Source organism: Odontesthes bonariensis, chromosome 16 (assembly GCF_027942865.1).
Source record: "Odontesthes bonariensis isolate fOdoBon6 chromosome 16, fOdoBon6.hap1, whole genome shotgun sequence".
Lineage (NCBI taxonomy): Eukaryota > Metazoa > Chordata > Actinopteri > Atheriniformes > Atherinopsidae > Odontesthes > Odontesthes bonariensis.
The window spans coordinates 24,571,850-24,596,030 of NC_134521.1; the positions used below are offsets into that span (position 1 = coordinate 24,571,850).

General features: G+C 39.7%; 2 protein-coding genes across 3 annotated transcripts; one reads left to right on the forward strand and one right to left on the reverse strand.

The window, feature by feature from the left end:
* Nucleotides 1-1,054: 1,054 nt before the first annotated feature.
* Nucleotides 1,055-12,741, forward strand: LOC142401301 (organic cation/carnitine transporter 2-like). 2 transcript variants are annotated; one of them, XM_075486678.1, is made up of 10 exons: nt 1,055-1,555; nt 1,820-1,923; nt 3,558-3,712; nt 3,827-3,998; nt 6,481-6,607; nt 8,307-8,404; nt 9,030-9,244; nt 9,366-9,548; nt 10,012-10,147; nt 12,113-12,740. In XM_075486678.1, exons 1-10 carry the CDS (start codon nt 1,124-1,126, stop codon nt 12,207-12,209), a joined length of 1,719 nt encoding a protein of 572 aa, XP_075342793.1. In that variant the 5' UTR covers nt 1,055-1,123; the 3' UTR covers nt 12,210-12,740. The 2 variants fall into 2 exon arrangements, with proteins under 2 accessions (XP_075342793.1, XP_075342794.1); XM_075486679.1 differs by lacking the exon at nt 1,820-1,923 and having other exon boundaries at nt 3,827-4,006; nt 12,113-12,741.
* A 2,678-nt stretch (nt 12,742-15,419) lies between these two features.
* On the reverse strand, nt 15,420-23,703 carry LOC142401362 (organic cation/carnitine transporter 2-like). Its single transcript, XM_075486765.1, has 10 exons — nt 23,497-23,703; nt 22,280-22,462; nt 18,285-18,388; nt 17,847-18,001; nt 17,537-17,708; nt 17,230-17,356; nt 16,928-17,022; nt 16,245-16,459; nt 15,692-15,874; nt 15,420-15,559 (listed from the first exon to the last, which is right to left on the reverse strand). The coding sequence occupies exons 1-10, from the start codon at nt 23,701-23,703 to the stop codon at nt 15,420-15,422; spliced, it is 1,581 nt and encodes a 526-aa protein (XP_075342880.1).
* Between the last annotated feature and the right edge of the window lie 478 nt (nt 23,704-24,181).

Genomic DNA, 24,181 nt, shown 5'->3' on the forward strand with positions numbered 1-24,181 from the left:
GCAAGGCTGCTCAATTTCTCCATTGATAAAATAATTTCACAACTCTACAACACAAAAATTCATAAAAAAACATGTAGAATATAGCATATACTTTGTTGTCTACAGTAGTAGATCAACCCTCATCTTACTTTGAAGCTCCCGGCGCCTTGGAGTGACGTCGACGTAGCTTTAGCTGCAGAGAAGCTATCAGGCTTGTGTTGATAATAATAAACTCCTGGACTATTTTCAAACTTCCAAATGCATCGCTTTGTGAGTACAGACCGTATTTGTACTACTGTAGAAGTTTGGTGTCATGGCATGTGATTTTAGTGTGGTAATTTTGGAGATACGGACCTGGATCCATTAACCCTTGTACGAAGCTATTCGGGATAACTCAGTAACTCAGCTGATGTTCAGCCAATATCGAAAAAACTGCGGGTGGGCTACTTGGCTGGATATCACCGTTCATATGACCCCAGGTTGAATTTACTCCGGAGTATCACTTTAACTATCAATATCAGGGAGACTCCCGGAACTTTCGGGAGACTTGGGATATGTTGAATCTGTTGAAACTTCGATTAACCACAGATATGTTGTGTCAGTGTTGAAATGTTATATGCTTCCTTTGATGTGCTCTCACAAGGATCAAATAACTCACTAACTTGCTGTCAAGGAAAGAGATAACGAGAAGATAGATAACCTTCAAAGAGAAGCTGGACCTGAGAAAAGTTCTGGGATCAGAGGTGAAATTTAGAATTAAAGGTGGGAGTTGTTTTATTCAAGGTCATTAAAAAAAACATTTTTTTCAATTTAACTAAATTCTCTTTGATGGAATATCAGTCATTTCTTCCACTGATATATAAACATAACTGTAAGATCACATCAACATATCATTCACACACGTTAACTCCATTTGTGAGTGTGTGTGAGCAGTTAATGATTTGAAGAGTGGCAGTTCTGGATTATGGTTTACTCGACATTACACTCACGGATAGAACCTTCGAAGACGAGGTTAATTCAGAAAACCACAGGCACAAAAAATATTACAGCGGGTGGTGGGAGGGATGGTGTTGTGGCTGAAACCAAGGCTTCAGAAATGCCCAATCTGAACTCATTCATTTGTGTTCCTTTACTCTTCTGAAACATGTGCGCAGAGCCTTCGGCCACCAACAAAATACCCGACTATGAGGCTGAAACCGCCTTCCTGGGAGAGTGGGGACGCTTCCAGCAGCGGGTTTTTTTCCTGCTCTGCCTGAGCGTAATCCCCAACGGTTTCAGCGGCCTATCCGTCGTGTTTCTCGCCGACACGCCGCCACACCGCTGCCTCGTACCAGCGCACCTCAACCTCACTGCAGCATGGAGGAACAGCAGCATCCCGCTGGAGAGGGACGAGAGCCGCGCCGGCGCCTTAATGCCCAGCAGGTGTTCCAGATTCAAGCTTGAAGAGGTAGTGAGCTTCTCGGAAAGAGGCTTGCTACCCGGCATTGAAGTTAATCTGTCTAATGTACCGAGAGAAGGCTGCCTAGACGGATGGGAGTACGACCAAAGCATCTACACATCTACCATCATTACTGAGGTGTGTATAGGGCTTTCCAAAAGGCAGCTGCCCTCAGCACAAACTTGGAAAACTGGGTGTAAACTAACTTTTCCAACAGTAATATAACAGTAATGCATATCTCTTTTCTCATAGGGTTCACTTTCAGATTTGTGTTTTACTTTTGGTACTCAATTGAGAAAAAAAAAGAAGAGAAAAACACAGCCTAGGATTTGAACATGTGTTTTGCACCTTACGCTTCCCAATGTAATCTGTACAGTTTATTTATGCCTGTGTGTTTTGCAGTGGGACTTGGTGTGTGGTGAAAGCTGGAAGAACCCACTGACTTCTTCTTGCTTTTTCTTTGGTGTTCTCACTGGCTCCTTCATTTCAGGACAGCTCTCTGACAGGTTATGGACAAAGACTAGTGGTTTAAGAAATAACAAAAAAACAGACATGATCATTGATGCACCTCCGGTGCAGATAGTACAGATCTATCAAAACAGAAGTCTTAGAGTAAGCCAATCATTCTTACTGCCCAAATTCAATGTACTATTGAACCCTCAGCCGAAAGTCTTTTGAGTTCATCTTGACATCGTTTATGCCACTGTTAATGAATCACTAAATCTTTCAGCTATTTAAACTTTGTAGTGCTAGACTTTTTGTTTCTTTCACTCTAGCTTACTGGCAGTTCTGTCTCCATTAGGTTTCTGTGGTTACCCATTTAAGACAGCTTACAAACAACATTGCTGCCAGTGGTGACGCAACTGTTTGAGTAGGACAGACTGAAAGGGACAAGACAAAAGACATAAAGTGATTTCACGGTTTTAAATCAAATTGCTGAGGGAAAATTATCAGCAATTAACAGTTGCAAGTTTCAAGAATTGTGCCCAATGTAATTGTAGTTCTCTGTTGTCAGGCAGCATATAAAGCTAACAGAATAATCAACAATTGATATTTTCTCGTACCTAGCTTGAAGTTATCCTTTGAAATTCTTAAGACAAAACTTGCTGCGCCGTGGCTCATTCCTAGTAAGGCTTTGGTGACAAAATCGTCACAGATAATAAATATAGATAAAAGGAGGTTTTTTTAGATCCTGATAAGCTTTAGATCAGTTTGCCTTATAGCCAGAAATAAATCTGTTCGGCACATTGGCTGACTACTGTTGTTCTACTGGTGATCACAGTAAATTACTGCAAAAAAAATATCAACAACCCCCCCACCACCACCACCAAAACACACACACACAGACACAAACAATAACTTTAAGAACCATATGATGTCATAAATCATAGTCACGATACAATGAATTTACAGCAACTAATTGTAAAGATAATTTATGCTTTAATCAGATATTTGTAGTATTTTACTATAAATTACAGTAAAGGCTAACTGGTTATATGTTAACAGTAAATGACCATAAACTTTTTAAAAAAACGACACTGGCTTATAAAAAATGATTGAGTGGTAAAGATGTTTTATGGTTTACTGAATAATATTTGGTATTCTACTGTGAAAATGTGTGTATCAGGAATCAGGGTGCCAAATCTTGCTGGTTGGTTATCTTTCAGAGAAATTAGGACCTGTTGAACAAAATAGCTCAAGTTTTCTCCTTAATTAGGAAACTTAAACCTTAATCTCTCCTTAAAGATGATGTACAGGACCCCTTAAATTGTGGTTTGGGTCATCTAATAAATGGAAAAAAACATCTGTTCATCCTACTTTGCCATTTGTCTGCATCTCAACAACCAACTCCTGAGAAAACAATCTTTGGGTCTGCAGCTGCTTTCTTCACAACCTAGTTTCCATTTACACAAGATAAAAGCAGATAGGAGGGGTGAGAAGCTAGTGTACAGTAAAAATGCTGTAAGACAAAAATAGTGGGAAAAAGATAAAGGCATAGTACAAGTTGAAGAATGTCAGTTTAAATTAAGTAATGTAAAAGCAGATATACTTTGAGACTTAAATTGTGTTATGAATTGTATTCCCCTATATGTGAAAAATGCTTACTTGGTCAATCTTTTGTGCTTTGTGTCCATTTCAGATTTGGGAGAAAAATAGTGATGTTTGTCACAATAGCTCTCCAGACAGTCGCCACATTTGTTCAAGTTTTCTCTCAGAGCTGGACAGCATTCTGTGCTGTGTTTTTTGTTATCGGGTTGGCTCACATTTCCAATTATGTGGCTGCATTTGTCTTAGGTACATTAGTTATTTTGTGTTCAGCTTATTCATCATGATATCCATGATACTATGTATTTGTAAAAAAAAACAAAAAACAAGTATAATTTAACATGTGTTTCAACATGTGTTAAGGCACCGAGATATTAGGCCCAAGGGTTCGGACAATTTTCTCCACTGCGGGAGTGTGTCTGTTCTTCGCTGTGGGCTACATGCTTCTGCCACTGCTTGCTTTCCTCATCAGAGACTGGAGGATGCTTCTTCTCAGCCTCACGCTGCCAGGCTGCCTCTGTTTGCCTCTCTGGTGGTAGGTGGGTGTGTGTGTCTGTTTGATTTCTGAGGTTATGTAATGGGCTTTTCATGCTTTATGTTTTGGCAGCTTTAACAAAAGACAAATCAATTAATCGAGTTTTGGGATTGACATATGAATAATTGCAAGATTTCTTAATATGTTTTTTTTTTACATTTTAGGGTTCCTGATTGTTGGTTAAAGAGACGAGAAATTTCAAGATGTACATTTGAAAATTCTGATAAACATGTCATACTTTAACATTCACGTTTTTTGAAAGGTTGAGAGACTTTGTGAAATGTACATATGAAGACATGGTGCGATGAGTTGCAAACTATTCAAATCCTATGTTTAATTGAAAGTGGTGCAGAATGTTTATCAGATTCACTTGCATTGGTGCTAGTGAATTTTTCTTTTGAATGAGAGGGAGAGCAGAAGACTAGAAAAGTTGTGGAATGGTTCAATAAAAAACTAGGGTTACATCTCATTTATTAATTAAATTGAATGACAAGAAGTCAAGGTCTCAAAAGAACATCCCTGAGAAGCTGAGTCTTTTAGTTGCAAAGAAAAACCCCTCTGTTAAAAACTGACCGAAACACTGGTCATGAACTTTGGGCTCTCACATCCAGAAACTCTACTTCCTTTTCTGCAGACTCAGTGGTCATTATGTGCTATTCAGTTGTCAGACCTGGGAATTTAGCTGATCTAGCCAGTAGCACGTGCTTGTCTCCCAGATGAAGCCAAGCATGTATAAATGCATACGACTGGAACAGTGAGGCTGTGAATGGCTAATTAGATGTGGCGATGTTGGAAAATGTGCTGGGATTTGATTGGAGAGGGGCCATTCAGCTTGTTAACAGCGCGCACTTCAAAAGCCACCATATGTTATGGCAGTGCGGTAGAATAACCCATAGGGTATGGATAACTCAAACATCTTTGAGTGCACCATTGATGCTGAATGATATACACAGGTTTTGAAGCAAGTTTTGCTGCTATCAGCATGATGTCTTCATTGGGAGAGGCTTTGTTTATTTCAGCAAGACAATTCCAAACCACATCAGTCACATTTTACACTGTGTCAGCTCTTTTGAAAACAGGGTTGTCTCAACATTATGTTGTAGACAAAAAATTGGAATTATCTAAAAGTAATCAGGGCTGCACGGTGGTGTGGTGGTTAGCACCGTCGGGTTCCAGGTTTAACTCCCAGCTGGGCCCTTTCTGTGTGGGGTTTGCATGTACTCCCTGTGTATGTGTGGGTTCTCTCTGGGTACTCTGGCTTCCTCCCACTATACAATAACATGCATGTTAGGTTAATTGTTGTCTCTAAAATTTGTCCTTAGGAGTGAGTTTGAGCGTGTGTGGTTGTTTGTCTCGTTTGTCTCTGTGTGGCCCTGTGATGGACTGGCGGCCTGTCCAGGGTGTACCCCGCCTCTTGCCCGATGACCGGTGGGATAGGCTTCAACCCCCCCGCGACCCGACCGAGGGATTAAGCGGGTATAGAAAATGGATGGATGGATGGATAGAAGCAATCAACTATTAGTAAAGTTCCTACAAAGATAGCCGCCTCACAGGTAGAAGGATCCTGGTTCAAATCCCAGCTGGCACCTTTCTTTTTTGGAGTTTGCATATTCTCCATGTGGGTCCTCTCTGGGTACCCCAGTTTACTTTCATTATCCACCAAACATGCATGTTTGGTCGATTTGGGGATTTTAAATCGACCTCATTTGTCTCTAGTTAGGCCCTGCGAAGGACTGGCGATTTCTCCAGGGTGTACCCTACCTTTTGCCTGTTGGTAGCTGGGATAGGCTCCAGCAACCCTAACGCCACAACCTTGAATTGAATTAAGAGGGTATAGAAGATGGATGGATGGATCCAGAATTATAGACTTATCCAGGCAAATAACCACAAAAACTTCACCTAGATGTTTAAAGGTGGGGTATGAGATCTTGGAAAAACGGTTCCTGCAAGCTATATTTTTGAAAATACACAACCTTGTCCTTGCCTCTCCCTTCAGCCCACCCCTCGAAACCACGCCTTCAAAACACATGAACGAGTCACGAGTCTGTGAACGCGCAGGGGGGAGGGGTGAGGGGGGCTGACGGTTGATGGGCATGTCAGAATCCAATAGAAGTAACTCTCATCAGTACTTCTATTGGTCAGACATTTCCTCTTGCTACACCCTCTACAATGGACTAAAATATTATTTTTTTTCCAAACATTCTATTTTAGTGGGTGCAATGTGGTCGTGAGGAGGTTTTCAGACAATATGATAAAAAATGCTCCAGAAAACATCTCATACCCCATCTTTAAGCTGGGTTTATGTAGATTTTACTTTTATGGAAACACTCCGATTTTATTGTTGGAAAAAACAAAACAAAACAACAACAACAACCCCCCCCCCCCCCCCCAAAAAAAAAAAAAAAAAAACTGAGCTGTAAACTGTGTTTTTTAAGTTCCTTTGGATTGGACTTCTTTGTCTTTCTGTTGTGTAATGAGGCAGGTTCATCCCAGAGTCTCCTCGGTGGCTGCTTTCTCAGGGAAGAGTGAAAGAAGCTGAGGCCATATTCAGAAATGCTGCTAAGCTGAATAAGATCGAGCCTCCACCGGTCATCTTTAGTTCTTTGCAGGTGAGAGCGTAATTGTATTGCTGTAGTAAACAGATTCAAACTTACTTTGTCATGAGAATGTAACTTTTGCATCTGCATACTCTTAACAAAATTATTAACAAAGTTAGTCTTTGGAAAGGTAAATCCGACTCAGTTTTCTTTTGCTCTTAAGTGACTTTCCATTCTTTTAACTGCTACAAACCTTTTGTCAAACCAAATTATTATTGGTTTACTGACAACGCTTAAAATACATATATCAGTCAAAGGCTGAGAATCAGGGGAACAGAACCATCTAATCTGCAACTGAAACATGAAGTGTGCAGAAATAAAATAGTTAGCACTTCAGTCTTTTACATGTCTCCTAATTGAAAATGTGATGTTTGAATTAAATCAAAGATACTGAGAAAAATTGCCTTCTCATTTAGAGACAATGACAGTGGCTGAGGGACATGCAAACAGACAAAAGATAAGCAAACTAGGGAAACACTATCATCAATTGATGTTCTATTATTTTTGTGATGCCGCTACATATAAAAGTTAAGTTATGGGATATTTTTCTTGATTCAGTGTTGCACTTTGTGAACTGCCCTCGCAGGTCTCTCATCTAGCTGCACAATCAGACCAGGTTATTTGTCCAACTTGGAAGAAGGCTTGTTTTGAGAAAAGTTAAAGTTGTAGAGTATGTTCTGCTGTACTACAGTTACAAAAAGATTTCTTGTTGAAGAGAGGTGTTTGTTTCTTTTAAGAATGATTGAATTCAACCTAAGTCAAAAAAAGAAGAAAAAAAAGAAATCACTTGAAAACTAGGGTGGAAACAAATCAGTTATCATGTGTGAAGATTCGAAGTGCAATGAGCTTCCTGAGCCACCACAGAAAGCACTTGACTGTTCTGCAACCCTTTAAGCCATAAACCATTGGTAATTGTTTCACTGCTCACACTGGGTTTGAGCAGGGAAAGTTTGAAAAGCCAGTGGTACAGGGAGCATTTCATTTGCTTGTAGAAAAAACAATTAAATGAATCACTTTAAAATCTGGAAGAAAGCTGATTATTTTTATTTTGATTGGCTGTAAATGCCCTTTTCTATACCCCTGCTGCTCCTATAGACAGCTGGTTTCAGTGTCATGTACCCAAACCTGTGGACTTGATTCTAAGAAACCGAGCTGCCACAAATCATGACCTTTACTCTGTGCAGACACATGCTGTTCTCTAGTTATCTTTGTTACGAGCAAACGATCCTTAGCAGGTGTCAGAAAGTGGTGCTTACAACCAATATAATTGGTATGTAATTCAATGATAATACACAGGCACTGAACAATTGAGTTCTAATGCACCAACACGTGAGTCCTGGGTACTTCTAATCTGTTATGTGGGAGCACTTTCTACATACATTTATAGGTATAAGAACATTTTAATTTGTCCCAGTAACCTTTCTTGTACCCCTTAGACTTGTTGTAATTTGTGTGGAACTGCTCAGTTCTGTTTTTTTGGCAGCAACCCAGGCTAAATTCTTGGTTGCTTTGTAAAGAACAAGTGGGACATGGTAACATGATAAATGACAATCTGTTACAGCACTGAGAAACAGATTTGTTTGCACATTGCATGTGTGAACGTGTGTGCTCAATTTGCAAGTGGTCAAGCATCCCTCTCATTACATTATTTCAAGACTGACGGCTTTTCTCGTTAAACGGTTGTTGTTCCTCACGCTCTGCTGCCCCACAGAAAGACACTAAGTCTGAGAAGAGGAGGCCCTACAACATCTGTGACCTGCTTCGTTCTCGAAACATCCGCTGGATTTCCATCACGCTGTGGCTGGTCTGGTGAGTCCTTGCTGTCCCAGCTGGCCTCCACATTCCTCACAGTGACCATGAGTACACATGAGACCCAGCACTAACAAAAAGGCACACTACAGAGCACACAGTTGCACATATAGTGTACATGCACAGTTTTTGCCTGTTCATGCGTCATCTCAGCCACATGTCAGCCTGTTTTACTAACAACAAATAATGACCCGTCAGGGGCTGTGAAGCCTGCAGCTAAGATCAAACTCAGATTTTATGTAACTGCACAGTATGTCTTTGGTGGTCTTATGCATGCTGAGTCTGAAAACAAGCTCAAAATGACATTCTTTCTTTCATTTTTAATTATCTTTTAAACAGGACTTACAAACTATTAACTCTCAGATCTGATGGATGGTTGTTAAGAAACAGTTTGCTCATAAGAACAAGAAAGTACAGAAAAATTCAATTCAAGGCACAAAACAAGTACTAACTGGCTGTTAGCCTCAGCTTAAAAAAAACCCATGACATTAAAAAACATGTACAAATAAGATAAGATAAGATATTTTTCCAACAGAGCAATCACTTATTTGATCCCCCTACACATGTTCCTTATGTGTGTTATAAACCATAGTTTGTTTTTTTGCGTCAAATTTTTCCTCAACAGGAACACCCTTACCATCGCCTACTTTGCTCTTTCGTTGAACACGGCAAATCTCCATGGGAATCCGTTCTTCAACTGTTTCCTGTCAGCTCTGGTGGAGTTCCCAGCCTACACTTTGTCTTGGGTCATGTTCCGCTGGTGTTCCAGACGGCTGAGTCTCTCCTCAACTCTCTTCACTGGAGGGTTGTTTCTACTCATCGTACAGCTCATACCAGCACGTATGACACCACAGCTGGCAACAGTTTAATACAGACTATGTTTCTGCCATTTAATCATTCTTTCAGTTAACTGAGCCAATGACTCACAGACTTGAACAGTTTAATATCTAATTCCCTGCAGACTTGGTCTATGTAGCTATAACACTGGAGATGATGGGGAAGTTTGCAGTGACGACAGCGTTTGCGGTTGTGTACGCCTACTCAGCAGAAATCTACCCCACTGTCCTGAGGAATACAGCTGTTGGCACTTGTTCCATGGCTTCAAGAATTGGCAGCATCATTGCTCCCTTCTTCATTTACTTAAGTAAGAATGCTGTTTCTCTTCCCTGAAGTACACCAAGGTCATGGCACTCCACTTACATTTATGGCTCAGTAATATTAGAATTCATGTACTGTCATTCCATTAAGCTACAGCACTTGTATCAAACATCCCACCCCGATATGGGAATATTATGGCCTCTTGAAATACAAAGTGAAAGGACCACCCGCTCAGTTCCGACATTCACAATCACACTTTTAGTCAACTTCAACTTGATCTAACCTGCCTGTTTTTGTACTCTTGGAGGAAACCACACATAAAAACATAGAAACATCCCAGCCAGAAATATTGGCAAGACCAACTACTTGCTCAAAAACAAAAAGGCAGGCTTGATTAGAAATCAGAATGAACACAACAGTTCTCTGTAATGTCCTAAACTGCTCTATAGTACCATTATAAACTAAGCTGTTTCTCACTGTCTGCCTCCCCTTTTATTGTTTTGCCACAGGAAGCTATTCCATTTCACTGCCTTACATCCTAATGGGAACCCTCACAACTCTGGCGGGGTTGCTGAGTCTCCTGCTGCCTGAGAGCTTTGGAATGCCTCTGCCTGACACCATCACTCACATGCAACACTTCCCGGGGTAAATCTGCACTTGCATTTGAGAGACCAGTATTATCACATTTTAGGATTGCTCATTCCTTTAGAATTTTGTTTACAGCGTTTTGGAATTTTCAAACAGGATCAAGAATAATAATTTCTTTTCATGATATAGAAACATAAACATAAAACATTTCTCTATTAGGATAGAGAAAAGGGCTTTTTTTTGCAAATGACTAAATTACTCTTACGTTTACATTAGTCCATAGAGCAAGACATTGCAGTCTCATAAAAAGTGCTTTAAATGGAGAACAGATTACCTGATGAAGTGTACATTTATTGTGTCCCCATGTTCTTGCTACATGATGACGTTCAACTGCCACATATAGCTGCATGACGATATTATTCACTTGTAACGTCTTGACACTGCACACATGTTACACATTATTAATTCTGTCACTTCTATGGAGGAGGAAGGCTGGTAGATGACGTTACTTGGCTGATCGTTGAGCACCTTTCAAGTCTATTCACTCTTCTACTCCCCCTCTCTCTCAAAATCGCACTTTTCAACTTCTATGCCTGCAAATAGGTTAGAGTTATGAATTGAAAGTACACAGTTAGGCTTAGATTTTAAAGACAGAGGTTTAGAGTTATAAAAGTATACAACGATACAGGTTACATATTATAATACTTATGGGTTGTGGTCATGTGACCGTACGCAAATAAACCCACTGATACGTGGACATCTCAAATTTTTACCCATGGATCGTGACACTATTACATTTTGGTCACGTGGAAATCCCTTCTGTATTTCACGTTTTCTGGTAAGACCAGACTGGTACGTGCGGCAGATTTTCAATTGTTAACCTGGTGTGTTTATACACAATCCCAGACACATTTTGCCCTTTGACTGTTTTACAGTATTGTCTAACTGACAGCATAAAGATGAAATATTCCTCACATATACAATAAGTAACTAATTCTTTCTCAAGATCCAAGTTCAAACAAACTGTTCTCTGCTATGTACAATCAACTGCTCTGACATGTTTTCATATTCAGTCAACCAACCAGGCTGTTTGTGTCTCCTACCGCTGTAAGACCATTTTGCACATACCATGCCACCATTAGACATTTTTAGAAAAACACACTCTTGCAAGCTTAGCTATGCATGAAAGATTAGTTTGATAATAACTTGTGGCTTGATGATGATATATGTTATTTATCGATATGAAAGAAAGTACGGTAAGGAAGATATGATTAGTGCATACTAGAGATAGATTGTGTTGCTTTCCTCTTGAGTCAGGCTTGCTTTTCCCCCTGTTTGAAGTGTGTGTTAAGCTTAGCCAACTTACAGCTGGTTATTGAAAAAACAAGAGTGGTGTCGAGCACCTCTAGTAAAAGAGATTTTCCCAAAATGATAATCTCTTCCTTTGATACCGTGGTTCCTACCGTAGAATATAACTCCTTCAGTGAGTTTCCTTCCGTGTCATGAACAAGAAGAAATACTTGGAAGAGTAAAGGTGAGGCATTCAACCCCAAGACAGCCATACCAGCTGTTCACTATGATGGAGGTAGCATCACACTCTAAATTTAATCATCACCAGAAAATCAGCAAATTTGACTAAAATGCTAAGTCATTTATCCAAACAGAAATCCACCAGATGTTTGTTGATGTCTGACAAAAGTGTCTTGTCAAAGAACAACTTTTTAAGAGACGTTCAGCCACACATTGGACACGCTGCGCATAGACAGCATTTCTGACCAGATATTGCTTTCAGGAAACCCAAAATAAACCAATATGTGCATACAAAATACTTTTTGTTCCTTATAAATTATTCTGAACAATCATTCTGGTCTAGATGAACACTGAAAGTAAATATTTGGGATGACATGCACGTAAATTTCCAACCTGATGTACATTGTTAAAAAATACTTTTCCTTACCTTTTTATCCAAGCTAGTTTCAACGATCACTGTGTATTATTATCATTATTATTTTGTATTTCCAGATGCTGTCGGAAGACACCTTATACACTAACGCACACTGTAGAAGAGGAAAACACCACTGAAGGAAAACCTCAGCACTCAAATCTGACCTGTAAATGACTGTCAGAACAGTTTTTTCATATAAATCTTGCAAAGAGATTGTTATGTTATCATGTATGTGTAGTGTATGATGCAACCATGCGTGTAAACAGGATTGTGTGTGTGGCTGTTAAAATGCAATATTTCCACTAAGGAATAATGTTTTCTTTCTACATACTCAAAATAGTGAAAGGGAGAAACTACCTCTCCCTGTGCTTTACACATGCTCACCTTCAATGCAACTGTTAGCGTACTTATGTAGTATTGTTCACATCATACAGTTAAAAATTGAGAATACTGTGCTTTGTGTAAACACAGTACACAAAGAGTCTACTCCATGTACTGAATGGAATACATCTGTATGTAGAATAAAGTTTTTATTAACCTAATAAAGGTTACATCTAAACCTCCAGTTTTTTCTCATTTTACACATAACACAACAGTTTAGTTTCTAGTTAATATGTTGTGTATATATTTGTGAAAATAACATGTAGAGTGCAGCAGAAAATCCTGTACGCTTCATCAGTTCTTTAATAAATTTTATTTGTAAAACTTGATAAGAAAATTGAACTCAAATTACAAAATGATTGCAACAGTGTTTTTTCTTAAGTCTTCCTTTAATGCACGGTGTTAGAATTGAGCTTTTGTTTTAATTGAAAAAGCGATCATAAACAAACAAACAACCAAAAAACACAACTTGATATAAGTACTCAACCTTTTCCTCAGAGAATAAATAGAACACTAACATTACAATTGTATAAAAAAAATGTCCACACTGTACATGCAGTCCCAGTGAAAAGGGTGGACACATACCCATTCATTTAAAGCAAGGTTCAACACTTTTGGCTGGTGCTGTAGTAGCTTCTGCTTTGTATTTTCTAATGAACTGTACCTCAAAAAAGATTCAATGCATCCTCCAAACATGGGAAGTAAAATAGATTTACTCTTATGTTATATCAGGCCTTAATCTGCTGATTAAAAACTTCACTTGGAAAAATGAATAAGGCTTAACAGCAGCTGCTGCACATTAAGAATATTAATCACTGACTCAGTCATTTAAATGCTCTCACAATACAATCAGAGCTGACTTCCAGAAAGTGTCACAGGTTTTGAATGTTCTTTTCTTGTGATGAATGGGCACTTCATTCTGTTGGGAGCAGAAAGGGACACTCTTAAAAGCTGCAGTGGAGATATTTTTTCCACTTCAGAAACCATTTTCAGCATCATGGTGTTTTCAGTGTAATAACAGCATCAGGATTATCGCATCATCTCTATCATAATGGGCAGGGTTACGTGACTGATGGTTACAGAAAGGAAGAACTGTAATATTACTTTTTTTTAATGTTAAAACCCAGTAGGTGAACACAGCTCTGACATAAAACTAAATTGGCGCGTTACACGTGTAGTTCAGCACATGTTAAGTGGGACAGTTTTTTAAACTATGGTGTAATGACTCATTAAAGGTGGGGTATGAGATGTTTTCTGGAGCATTTTTTATCATATTGTCTGAAAACCTCCTCACGACCCCATTGCACCCACTAAAATAGAATGTTTGGAAAAAAAAATTAATATTTTAGTCCATTGTAGAGGGTGTAGCAAGAGGAAATGTCTGACCAATAGAAGTAATGATGAGAGTTACTTCTATTGGATTCTGACATGCCAATCAACTGTCAGCCCCCCTCACCCCTCCCCCCTGCGCGTTCACAGACTCGTGACTCGTTCATGCGTTTTGAAGGCGTGGTTTCGAGGGGTGGGCTGAAGGGAGAGGCAAGGTTGTGTATTTTCAAAAATATAGCTTGCAGGAACCGTTTTTCCAAGATCTCATACCCCACCTTTAAGAGATGGCATGAACTGGAAAGGAAATACTCAGGACTGGACACAAGCCCACACAAAGAGAATAGTATATAGTAATGATTATAAGACAACAGCCAATTTATCTTAGAACAACAAAAACAACATTAATTATAACTAGAAAAATCAGTGAGGGATCATGTAACTACACTGGCTGCATGAGATACACCTCTTGTTTTTAAATCTGTTCATAATTTTCAATAACTCTAAACGCAGTAGCTTCCCAGATAGCAGTGGACTCCGGGGCGGATCCGCCCTCAAGCCGGGCAGGTCCGCCGTCCTGATCAATCGCTCGCCCCGCCTCCCCACAGGGTTATAGGACGCGTTGCGGACTCTTGGCGGATCCGCACATTGTACGTGCTCCCCAGATAGCAGTGGACTCCGGGACGGATCCGCCGTCCTGATCAACCGCTCACCCCGCCTCCACACAGTGTTCAGCGGTCTTTTGCAGCTTCACAATAAATCATTTTCCGGTGTATGAGGCTAAACTGGTGGGATTTTTATGGAGTCATTTCTAGTTGGTAAGCAAGTTTTTATCTGTATCTACTTTTATTAATAATTCATAATAAATAAAGGTTCTGGACCAAATGAGTCCACCTCCGTTATAAGTATCATAAACGGATCCGAAACGGATCCGGGCCAGATGATGTGATCTATGAACGGATCCGGGCCGGATATAGCACTTAATGTGTGGATCCGGATAGGGTCCGGGGCGGATCTGGGCCGGATGTAGCACTAAATGTGTGGATCCGGATAGGGTCCAGGGCGGATCCGACCCGGATCCGTGATCTGGATCTGTTCCGGATCCGTTCCGGTGTGCAAGTGGACTCCGATCCGGATCCGTTTTGCGGATCCGTTCCTGAGTCTATCCTAAATCCGGAACGGATCCGTTCCGGAGTCCGTTTGCTATCTGGGTTATCTCTGCTTTAAATATCCCATATATTATTTTAAAAACAGGAAGTTGGAACACGCTGCAGCCGTCCTCTCTGTAAAGTCTGTTGGAGTGTTGTCTGTCGAATATCCAACTGAAAACTAACCTAACTGAAGTGGTCGGACCAATGGTGCCACAATATGTCTGACACAATATGTGTGCCCTCCCTTTGGCATTGGTACCCATAAAATAATAAGCGTCCAACACAATAGTAATATGTATGTCCTGCCTCTGGCATTGGCACCCATACTGATTATGCACAATAGTAATATGTGTGTCTAATTCCTTCAGCATTGGCACCCATAATAATCCCACACAATAGTAATATGTGTGCCCTGCCGTCGGCATTGGCACCCAAAATAATAATGTTTTAAAAAGTTTAAAATTCCAAAATTATTTTTATTTATTTGCATATTTCCTGACAGAGAACAAGCATGATATATAGCCTCTTACTTATCCCGCTTATGCATCTGATGAATAGTTTGAGGCAGAGGTCGTCCAAAACTCTCCGGTAGGAAGAAAGTGGCAAAAGCAGACAGAACTGCCAGAGTCCCCAGAATGACATAGGGTAGGTTCTTAAAGTAAACATCTGTACCAGTAAAAGGACAAACTGAGTCAGTATGTGGTATGTGTATGCACAACATTGACTGTGTGCCGTGTTAAATTTAATTCACATTTGAATAAAGAAAGTGATTATTTTCTCCAATAGCACTTTACTTACTCAGCTGTAACAGAAAAGGTGCAATACAGCTTCCCACTCTGGACACACAAGCACACACCCCTGCTGCGGTGTTCCTCAGCATAGTTGGGTACAGCTCGGCTGTGTATGCAAACATCAGGGATGTACCTGCGGTTATACCAAATTTGCCCAGCATCTCCAGAGCGATAGACAGATTTGACAAACCTGAAGGAGAAGATATAATTTGGCAAATAATCTAAAAGTGCAGAGTCACAAAGTCTGTTTCTGTAGGACTCTGTATTAGACTAAATGGATGAAATCATAGGTTTGGAGTTTTTTTTTTAGATTTGCTCTTAGTTAATGCACTCATTCCCTCATCTGTTTAAGAAAAGCTTCCAACCTCATTCATGATTTGTCAGTCTTAGAGCTGTCTTGCTGACTATTTCTGCTGAAAATTCACACATAGAAATGCTACAGTAATATTTGTGGTAGTTCAGTCTAACATCTGAGGTATATACTAATTGAATATACTGATTATGTCGTTTCATAAGCTCTTGTTTGACAAACTACTACTGCCGTTATTTTTTCTGCTTACCTTGAGGCACCACTTGTATGATGTACAATGACACTCCACCGAGGAGCAAGATACAGACGACAGACGGTCTTCGTGGAAGGTTGCGCAGAGCCAGCCAGGTGGAAATGTATGCAGGCACCTCTACAGCTGCTGAGATGAAACAGCTGACATAGGGATCAGAATGAAGACTGGATGTGTTGAGGGACAGGCCATAGTAGCCAGCACTCAGACTGAACCTGGAACACCAAGTAAAACAAGTGATGGAGGGAAAGTTGATAAGACACCAGCTTGTCAGTGCTCTGTATAGAAGACTTATTCTACTGTACATTTACAGGTTCATAGGATCCGATTGGTTGCACTTGGGAGTATATTGAAAAGCATTTGAGTCCCTCACTGGCTTCTCGTTCATAAACTCTTACCATTCTCCTCATTGAATGCGCAGTCAGCTGTTAAACTTAAAGCAGTGTCAGGGAATTCTGGACCTGCACTCTCTGATTTTGAGGTTGTATTGTAAGGTTGTGTATTGAATTGAATTTTATTGTGCTGTTTATAATAAACACAGCAATAAAAAGTATAAAAATATAATGTGGAGCAATTAGTCTTTACTTTGATGGGAATTTACAGCCTTCACTGGTGTGAAAATAATGTTTTAATGAGCTGCTGCTAATAATGCTCAAAATCTGGCTGATTGTTCTTCGACTCACCACACCAGACACAGAGTGGCAGTTGTGCTTCCAATGTTTGTGGTCCTCAGTAGGTTAAAGAGATCATAATTCTTCTGAGCTTCTCTCTCATCAGCCTGAAAGATACAAAACCTCAGTGTTAGCAGCTGTATTGTTTTCGCTGTATTGTACTGGGCTCCTGTGTTAACAGTTGCTCTACACAGAAGAGAAGAAATTTTGGTGTAACAAATTGTGACGGTGGGATTCTTATCGAATCGTTTTTTTTAACAAAAACACGTTTCTCTGTTTCTGCGTGATTAAACTCAAAGCCAACATACATGCACAGTGGTATCACCAAAGATGACTTGTGGAGCCTCAATGTTGTTCTTCTTAGCAGCACTTCTAACTATGTCCTCTGCCTCTTTCACTCTTCCCTGAGAGAGCAGCCACCGAGGAGACTCTGGGATAAACCTGCCACAGTATTCAACACAAAGACAGAAAGGCTCAGTCTAGATCAAAGTGGTGTAAAACACAAAAGGGTGAGCAGAAGTTTCAACATTTCTTTTTCAATTTCCCCCATTTAAAAAAGGTTGGCAGGAGCTTACAATGCCAAGTAAAGATACTCTTTTTCTCAAAATAAGTCAAATGTACCACCAGAGGATCAGGGAGAGTAGGCCAGGCACAGACAAACCCAACAAGAGAGATTTCCAGTCCCTTAAAAAGTAAGCAAAGAGAGGCAGCATCATGTAGCCAAAGGAAAAGCTCAAACATATGCCTAGAGATGAAAACAGGACTCGCACATTGCCAGTAAAGATTTCAGTGCCTGCATAAAAAGAAGGAAAATACAGAGAGAAGTATGGAGTCAATAATGAGAATAAACAATGTTTTCTCTGTATTTCTGTTATTATTTAAAATCACTGACTACTTTGCAGTAACTAAAGTATGATGTATTCATATTTACCTAGCACAAATGCTGATATATAGTTGGAGATATATCCCAAACCGCTCATGAAGAGCAGGATGGAGAACACTGTCCAAGAAGGTGAGAAGATTCCAGCAAAAGTGAAAACTGTTTGGACTGCAATGGTTGCAAAGAGAACAGGCTTTCTTCCAAATCTGCAGTGAAAAAAGAGCAGATAAACAGTGAGAAAAAAGAAAGCGTATTGGGATTATTCTTCAATGTTTTTCAGCCACTGTATCTTTTGTCTTGGGTTCGGAATTCATAATACTGTATGCAATGCAGCAACATGTAAAACTAGAACATAATGAAAGACCACCAATGCATAAAATAATGAATGGCAGCTTTCAGATGGAAAGAAACTACTGTACAGGTATTATGCAGCAAAATTAAATAAAATTAAAGCAATAATAAAAAAGGAAACAAATTTTTCAACTTTACTTGTCTGAGAGCAGTCCTGAAAAGAAAGATCCAACTAAAACTCCCAGGAAGTAAATTGTGGCTGTAAATGGCTGCTTCCACTGCTCATTGCACACCAGGTCAAACTGGAATACGTTCATTTAAGAACAATTAGACAGTGAAACAGATTATATGATGTCAACAAACCATTTAACACTTTATAATGCTTTAACTGAATCATTCAAAAGTGAAATAATGATTTTTTTTGGCAAACATTGGTAATGCTTCAAATTTAAGGCAGACCCTGTCATGTCTTGTTGAGATGAACATGTGTAAAGATGAGAAGAATCTCTCAGAGATTCTGGGGTGGGGCTGTCATTGGGTGTGAGGTGAGGTACACCCTTGACAGGTTGCCAGTCCATCACAGGGCCACACAGAGACAAACAACCATACACGCTCACTCACTATAGGGCCGATTTACAGAAACAAATTAATCTGACATGCATGTTTTTGGACGGTGGGAGGAAGCCGGAGTACCCGGAGAGAACCCATACATACACGGGGAGAACATGTAAACTCTTTTAAGATATATCTTTGAATATTTTATATATTAGAGTCCTCGCTCAGAAGTTGTTCTTATGTCCACAGTTCCTCCACGTTGGATGAGAAATTTTTTACTACACTTTGTGTAGAACAGTGTTACTTTTTACTTCATTAGTTTATATATTAAGAATACAGCTGACAAAATTCAATCAATGGCTCATCTGATTCTTGCAGATTTTCAGTTTTGTGAATTGTACATTAAAGCAAGATCTGGCTTATGTTTATTTGCTGTTAATCTCTAATATAACAGGAGAGATTTCTCCTCTCTACCAGTGTGCACCTTTGTTTACCGATGATGAGAGCAGCCTTCAAGTTTGAAAGAGAGTAAGTTATATTAAATTGTGAATTTTTTTCTTTTGGTCCCTCCTTTTCACATACATTCTGTGCAACCTCAAAATCATATTAGCTTTATTTTACTATAAAGAGCTTTCATGTTAGGCTGTCAGTGGGCTTTTGGTTGTTAGTACAAAGCTTAGCTAGTGTATTTATGCTGATTACATGTGCAATGATTGAATTTAAATTGTGTTGCAAATGAATATTTACCTCACTAAGGATTTTGCTGAGGTTATGGGGACGTTTTTGTACCAGGCTGATGCAAGTTTATGAATTTCTTTCACAAATTTCATGAGTTCCTGAGGACAGGGGCGTCATAGTGGGGTGAAAAGTGGGACTGAGTTACCTGGGCCCTAAGTGGCGGGGGCCCTTGAGGAGTCTGGAACTTTTTTCCCCTTTAAATATTAATATGATTTAAAGATCACGGTAAATGTTGCTAACTAATGTAAATTTAACGTTTTGGGTAAATAAATCAGTTGATTGATAGATTGAATTTTGTGTCCTAAGCCCCTTTCACACTGCCGAATAACCCGCGTTTAATTCGCGAATTTAGCGTGTCCGGTGTTGCGTTCACACTGCCGACCCGGGCTGCCGCGTCAACTCGACTCGCCTTTCGACCCGCGTCGGACCCTAGTCTTTTTGCCGAGCCGAGTTTGATGTGAACGCAATCGACGCGGGTCGGACGTGGGCGTGATGTGAGGAGTTTAAAATACAGAATGGACAGCTGATTCAGAACAACAGCGACAGGTGAGGACAAGTTTTACTCTGTTTTAGCCTACATCAAGTTGGAGACATTTTTTAATATGGCCAACTGGGGAGACAAGGAGGTCCGTGAGCTCCTCAGCCCCCGAACAGAGGACGTTATTTTCCGCCACATTTTGGGGACGGTGAAAGATGGACCTCTGCTGGAAGGGCTGGCGAGAAAGATGGGAGAGCGCGGTTTCCCACGCACCATAAAGTAACATCTCCATGAACTGCATATACAATTGCATAAACGATATCTCAAGGTGTCCCGCCATCGTTTGTTTGAAAAATTTGATGCAGACAGGTGTATTTAACCCTACCTCCGACGCATGGCTTGTGCCTACGTCATTGTACACGCCCAGCATTTTATGTGTTTCGTGTGACGCTCTGCCACTAGGCAACGCCCCCAGAACTCGGCTTCAGGCGACAATGGTCACCCTGACACACAAGCGTTCACATTGCTCGACGCGGGTCGAAGGTGCAATTTGGACCCGCTAAGGTAGCGGGTCGCAGTGTGAAAGGGGCTCTAGACTACATATAGTGTCTGAGTATGATACATATAGTGTCTCACCCCTTGCACAAATGGTTTAGTCGGCTTTCACCGGGTTTTTTAGGCGCGAGCATTTCACTTAGCGTTCATTCTGCTGAAACAGCAGTGCGCAACACGTTGAAGATGATGCCCAAGAAAGCAAAATCAGGTTTTCAAAAAGGAAATAGAGGAAAGAAACTGCTAAAACGTTTCAAAACCACCGCGATTGTCAGTGCTAAATACTGCAGAACACAAAATTAGAAATAACGTGATGCCTCATCTGTAATCCTACGGAAGCGTATTGCATTCACTTTTTCTGTTTTTCTGTCTAATTTATTTTTTGGTTTGTTTTTCAGGGTAATTTTTTCTGTTTTCCTGTCTAAGTTATTTTTTGGTTGGTTTTTCTGGGTAATTCTTTTTCTGTTTTTCTGGCAATTTTTTTTTCTGTTTTTCGTGGTAATTTTTTCTTCCTCTGTTTTTCGGGGTAATTTTTTTCGGATATATCGAGATACTTTGAAATCCCGCGAGATTATCCAGCCTGCAAGCGACTCCGGTGGATCCAATATTTTCAGCAGACTCCTGATCGTCTCTTGAATCACCACATAGCCAGCCTGAATGCATTTCAGATGCACCATATATCCATGGAGCATGCCATAATGTCCAGCTGATCCTGGAGAAACATTGCTATGCCTAGGAGATCTGAATGGGCTTTCCTTCTGAAGTCTTCAGGTGTCTGCGTAAAGTCGACAAACTAATAGACAGGACTATCTCCCAGTGTCTTAAACCCAGGTCAAAGTAAAACTTGATTAAACTAAACAAACCAGTCATGTTTGCTTCCATTAAATCGAGCCCTCATAAAGGAATGAATGCGTTGATTGTTGCTTTCTAAACTAAAAAAAAAATTACCCCGAAAAACAGAAAAAAATTACCCCGAAAAACAAACCAAAAAACAAATTAGACAGAAAAACCGGAGTTTTTTTTTTTTTCTTAAGTGAATGCAATACGCTTCCGTAGTAATCTGAGGTAAAGTCTAAATATTTTTTTTTGCATAGCCTATCACACCATTGCTATAGTATACTAATTCAAAAATAGAATTGATATTTATTATTGGGCCATAACATAATCAGGCTGATAGACTAACTTAGTAGACTCAGTGTCATAGGTTCATAAGGATAGGCTGTCAAACGAGGAGCAAAGCTAACTTGTGTCACAAAGGATGATGCAGCAACACACCCCTCATCCTCTGATACTGTGGACTTGAGACAAGGTGAGTTTAAAATGAAAGCACATAATTTTAGCTATTTATACTGTAATGTGTTTTGCAACACCAAAGTCATGCTCTGTGTTTTACTGTAGCCTAATTAGAATAAGAGACTAAAGGCAATTCTATCCAAAGTTGAGTTGAATTTTTTGCCACAGGTCAGAAATGTGTGTGTGTCACATTTGGTACTTACTGGGGTATACATTTCTGTGTTTAGCACTTTCTTTTTGCCCTTTTTTTTGGTAGTTTTTAGGCTACCTTTGGTGGCATTTACTGTTATAGCTTTAAATCATTCTGTAAATAAAACAGAAATTCTTGTGTGATTAGGCTATTTTTGTTGTACACTTAAGCAGGGCGGAGGACTGCTGAATGGCAACGTGCAACGCTTTCATCCACAGCATCTAACATTAAATCCCCTTAAAGCGCTTTTATTAACACTCACATATGCTCATACACAGTCTGTAAGGGTGTGTGAGCATCAAAGATATTGGAAATGAAACATTACCAATGTGATCAGCTCTAGACTATAGCTTAGATCAGCAAACGCATATGCATGCACAGGGTTACCTCAGTTACAATGGTAGAGTGGTAGATGTTCATGCTGTAGCTCCAGCCGTCCATGCAGCGCTCCTGCTCCAGTTCAGTGACGTTGATGTCCCTGCCAGGAATAAATCCCCAGGCAGAGAGATTTCTGACTACATCCAGTTTGTATCTGCTGCATCGGCTCAGCTCTTGTTTCTCATTCACCACCTCACAGTCACATAACAAACTTAGCATTATTGGTAACCACATGTCTTCAGTTAACTTATGGCTGTTATAGATATAGTAGATATGACTATGGTAGAAAAATTGTAATACAATATCTGACAATACCTCTGCAGTGGTCTACAATATTTATGATAAGAAATGTAGAGTCCCCTTTTTAAGGGTTTAAACGCAGTGACAAATTAGCACAGCCGTAATAAAAATATCAATGTTTCATACTTTGTTGAGCATGCTTTGCAGGCAATGACTGCCTTAAGTGTGGAAGCACACATATATATGAACAGCTGCCTCCCTGCTGATTTTCAGCATAAATAATTTCAGGGACTCACCAAATGCTTCAGTTTCAATTCTATGAAGTAAATAATGGTTGACTGTAAGGTCTAACTTGTATCATTATCTTGTCAAATTGGTTTGATCTCTGGTCTATCTTTGACACTCAAATGAATAAATTTGACATTGGCTTGTAGGTGATGATTTGTTAACTTTAGATTTAGCCGATTAGGTTTCCTTCTGATAACTCCTCCATGGAGATCCTGTCTACTTGCCAATGCTGCAGAAAGGAACTATCATTCCTGTGTCAGCTGAACCCTTCTTCTCATTTTTTGCAGTTTCCAGTTTCATCCTAAAGTTTTCTTAAGGTTCTCTAACTTTTGTTTAAAAGTAAAAAAATTTTAACGTTCGCACTTGTCACACTAAAAATCCCAGAATACCTATGGGTGAAGTAGTACAGTTGTAAAGATTATAATTTTTTTTTTTTAAAGCTGTGTGTTTGTTTTAAAGAGTAACAATCAAACACAGAAAAAAAACAAGTGCCGTTGCTGCACGCTCCACCAAGGCCAATACACTATATTTCAGTATTATAAAATATGTTGATACATGAAAAATAATTTCAGAACTTTTCTAACTGTGGTCCACTTCTCCCCCGAGTTTCATGATATTTTGCAGACAGACAGCAACAATCTCATGAGAAATGGGATAAATCTGCAATGCTATCCTTATGAAGTCATAAACGGATTTACCTTGATAGGGATGATAGCTTCGCGCCAATCTTGGGTCAAGTTAACCTCTGGAATCAGACAATGGTGACTGGGACTATCAGTCAGAAAGATAAGGGAAAAGGCACCAAATCCATTTGGCAAAATGCTGGCACAGAGCAGGAAAAAGACACTCTTTTGGAAATGTCCCCACGATCCTAGAAATGCTGTGCATTCATCATAATCCTGCATTGTCGCAGACACCAAACTGTGCAAACCTGTCTATTCTGTATATCACAAGGTTTACGGTGTTAAAATCGTCGATTCCCTGAGGGCCACTCCACAGACACAAAGTGCAAGTCGCAAAGCTAAATAATTAATTTTTTTTATTGTTAAAGGGTTATACATTACAAGGATAACAAAAAAGTTCAAGATGCTACCCTTTGACCAGTCAGTGTGTTAGGCATGCAACAAACACAGAAACCTTGTAACTGATTATAGAAACATAAACAGTCATCTAGAAGTTTTATTTGTGATCTTAAATGACAAAGAACATTTCTATTACTCATAATTTATGAATGTATATACACTATAATGCCAAAAGTATTTGCGCAACTGCCTTTACACACATATGAAGTAACATCCCATTCTTAATCCTGAGGGTTTACTATGACGTCGGCCCACCCTTAGCAGCTATAACAGCTTCAACTCTTCTGGGCAAGCTTTCCAC

Coding starts and splice junctions, on each gene's coding strand:
- LOC142401301 (XM_075486678.1), top strand. CDS start 1,124: ATGTGCGCAGAGCCTTCGGCCACCAACAAAATACCCGACTATGAGGCT. Junction 8,405..9,029: donor ATCACGCTGTGGCTGGTCTG/GTGAGTCCTTGC, acceptor TTTCCTCAACAG/GAACACCCTTACCATCGCCT. Junction 9,245..9,365: donor CGTACAGCTCATACCAGCAC/GTATGACACCAC, acceptor AATTCCCTGCAG/ACTTGGTCTATGTAGCTATA.
- LOC142401362 (XM_075486765.1), bottom strand. CDS start 23,703: ATGCAGGATTATGATGAATGCACAGCATTTCTAGGATCGTGGGGACAT. Junction 17,709..17,846: donor TATATCAGCATTTGTGCTAG/GTAAATATGAAT, acceptor CTTTTTATGCAG/GCACTGAAATCTTTACTGGC. Junction 17,357..17,536: donor CTCTCCCTGATCCTCTGGTG/GTACATTTGACT, acceptor ATACTGTGGCAG/GTTTATCCCAGAGTCTCCTC.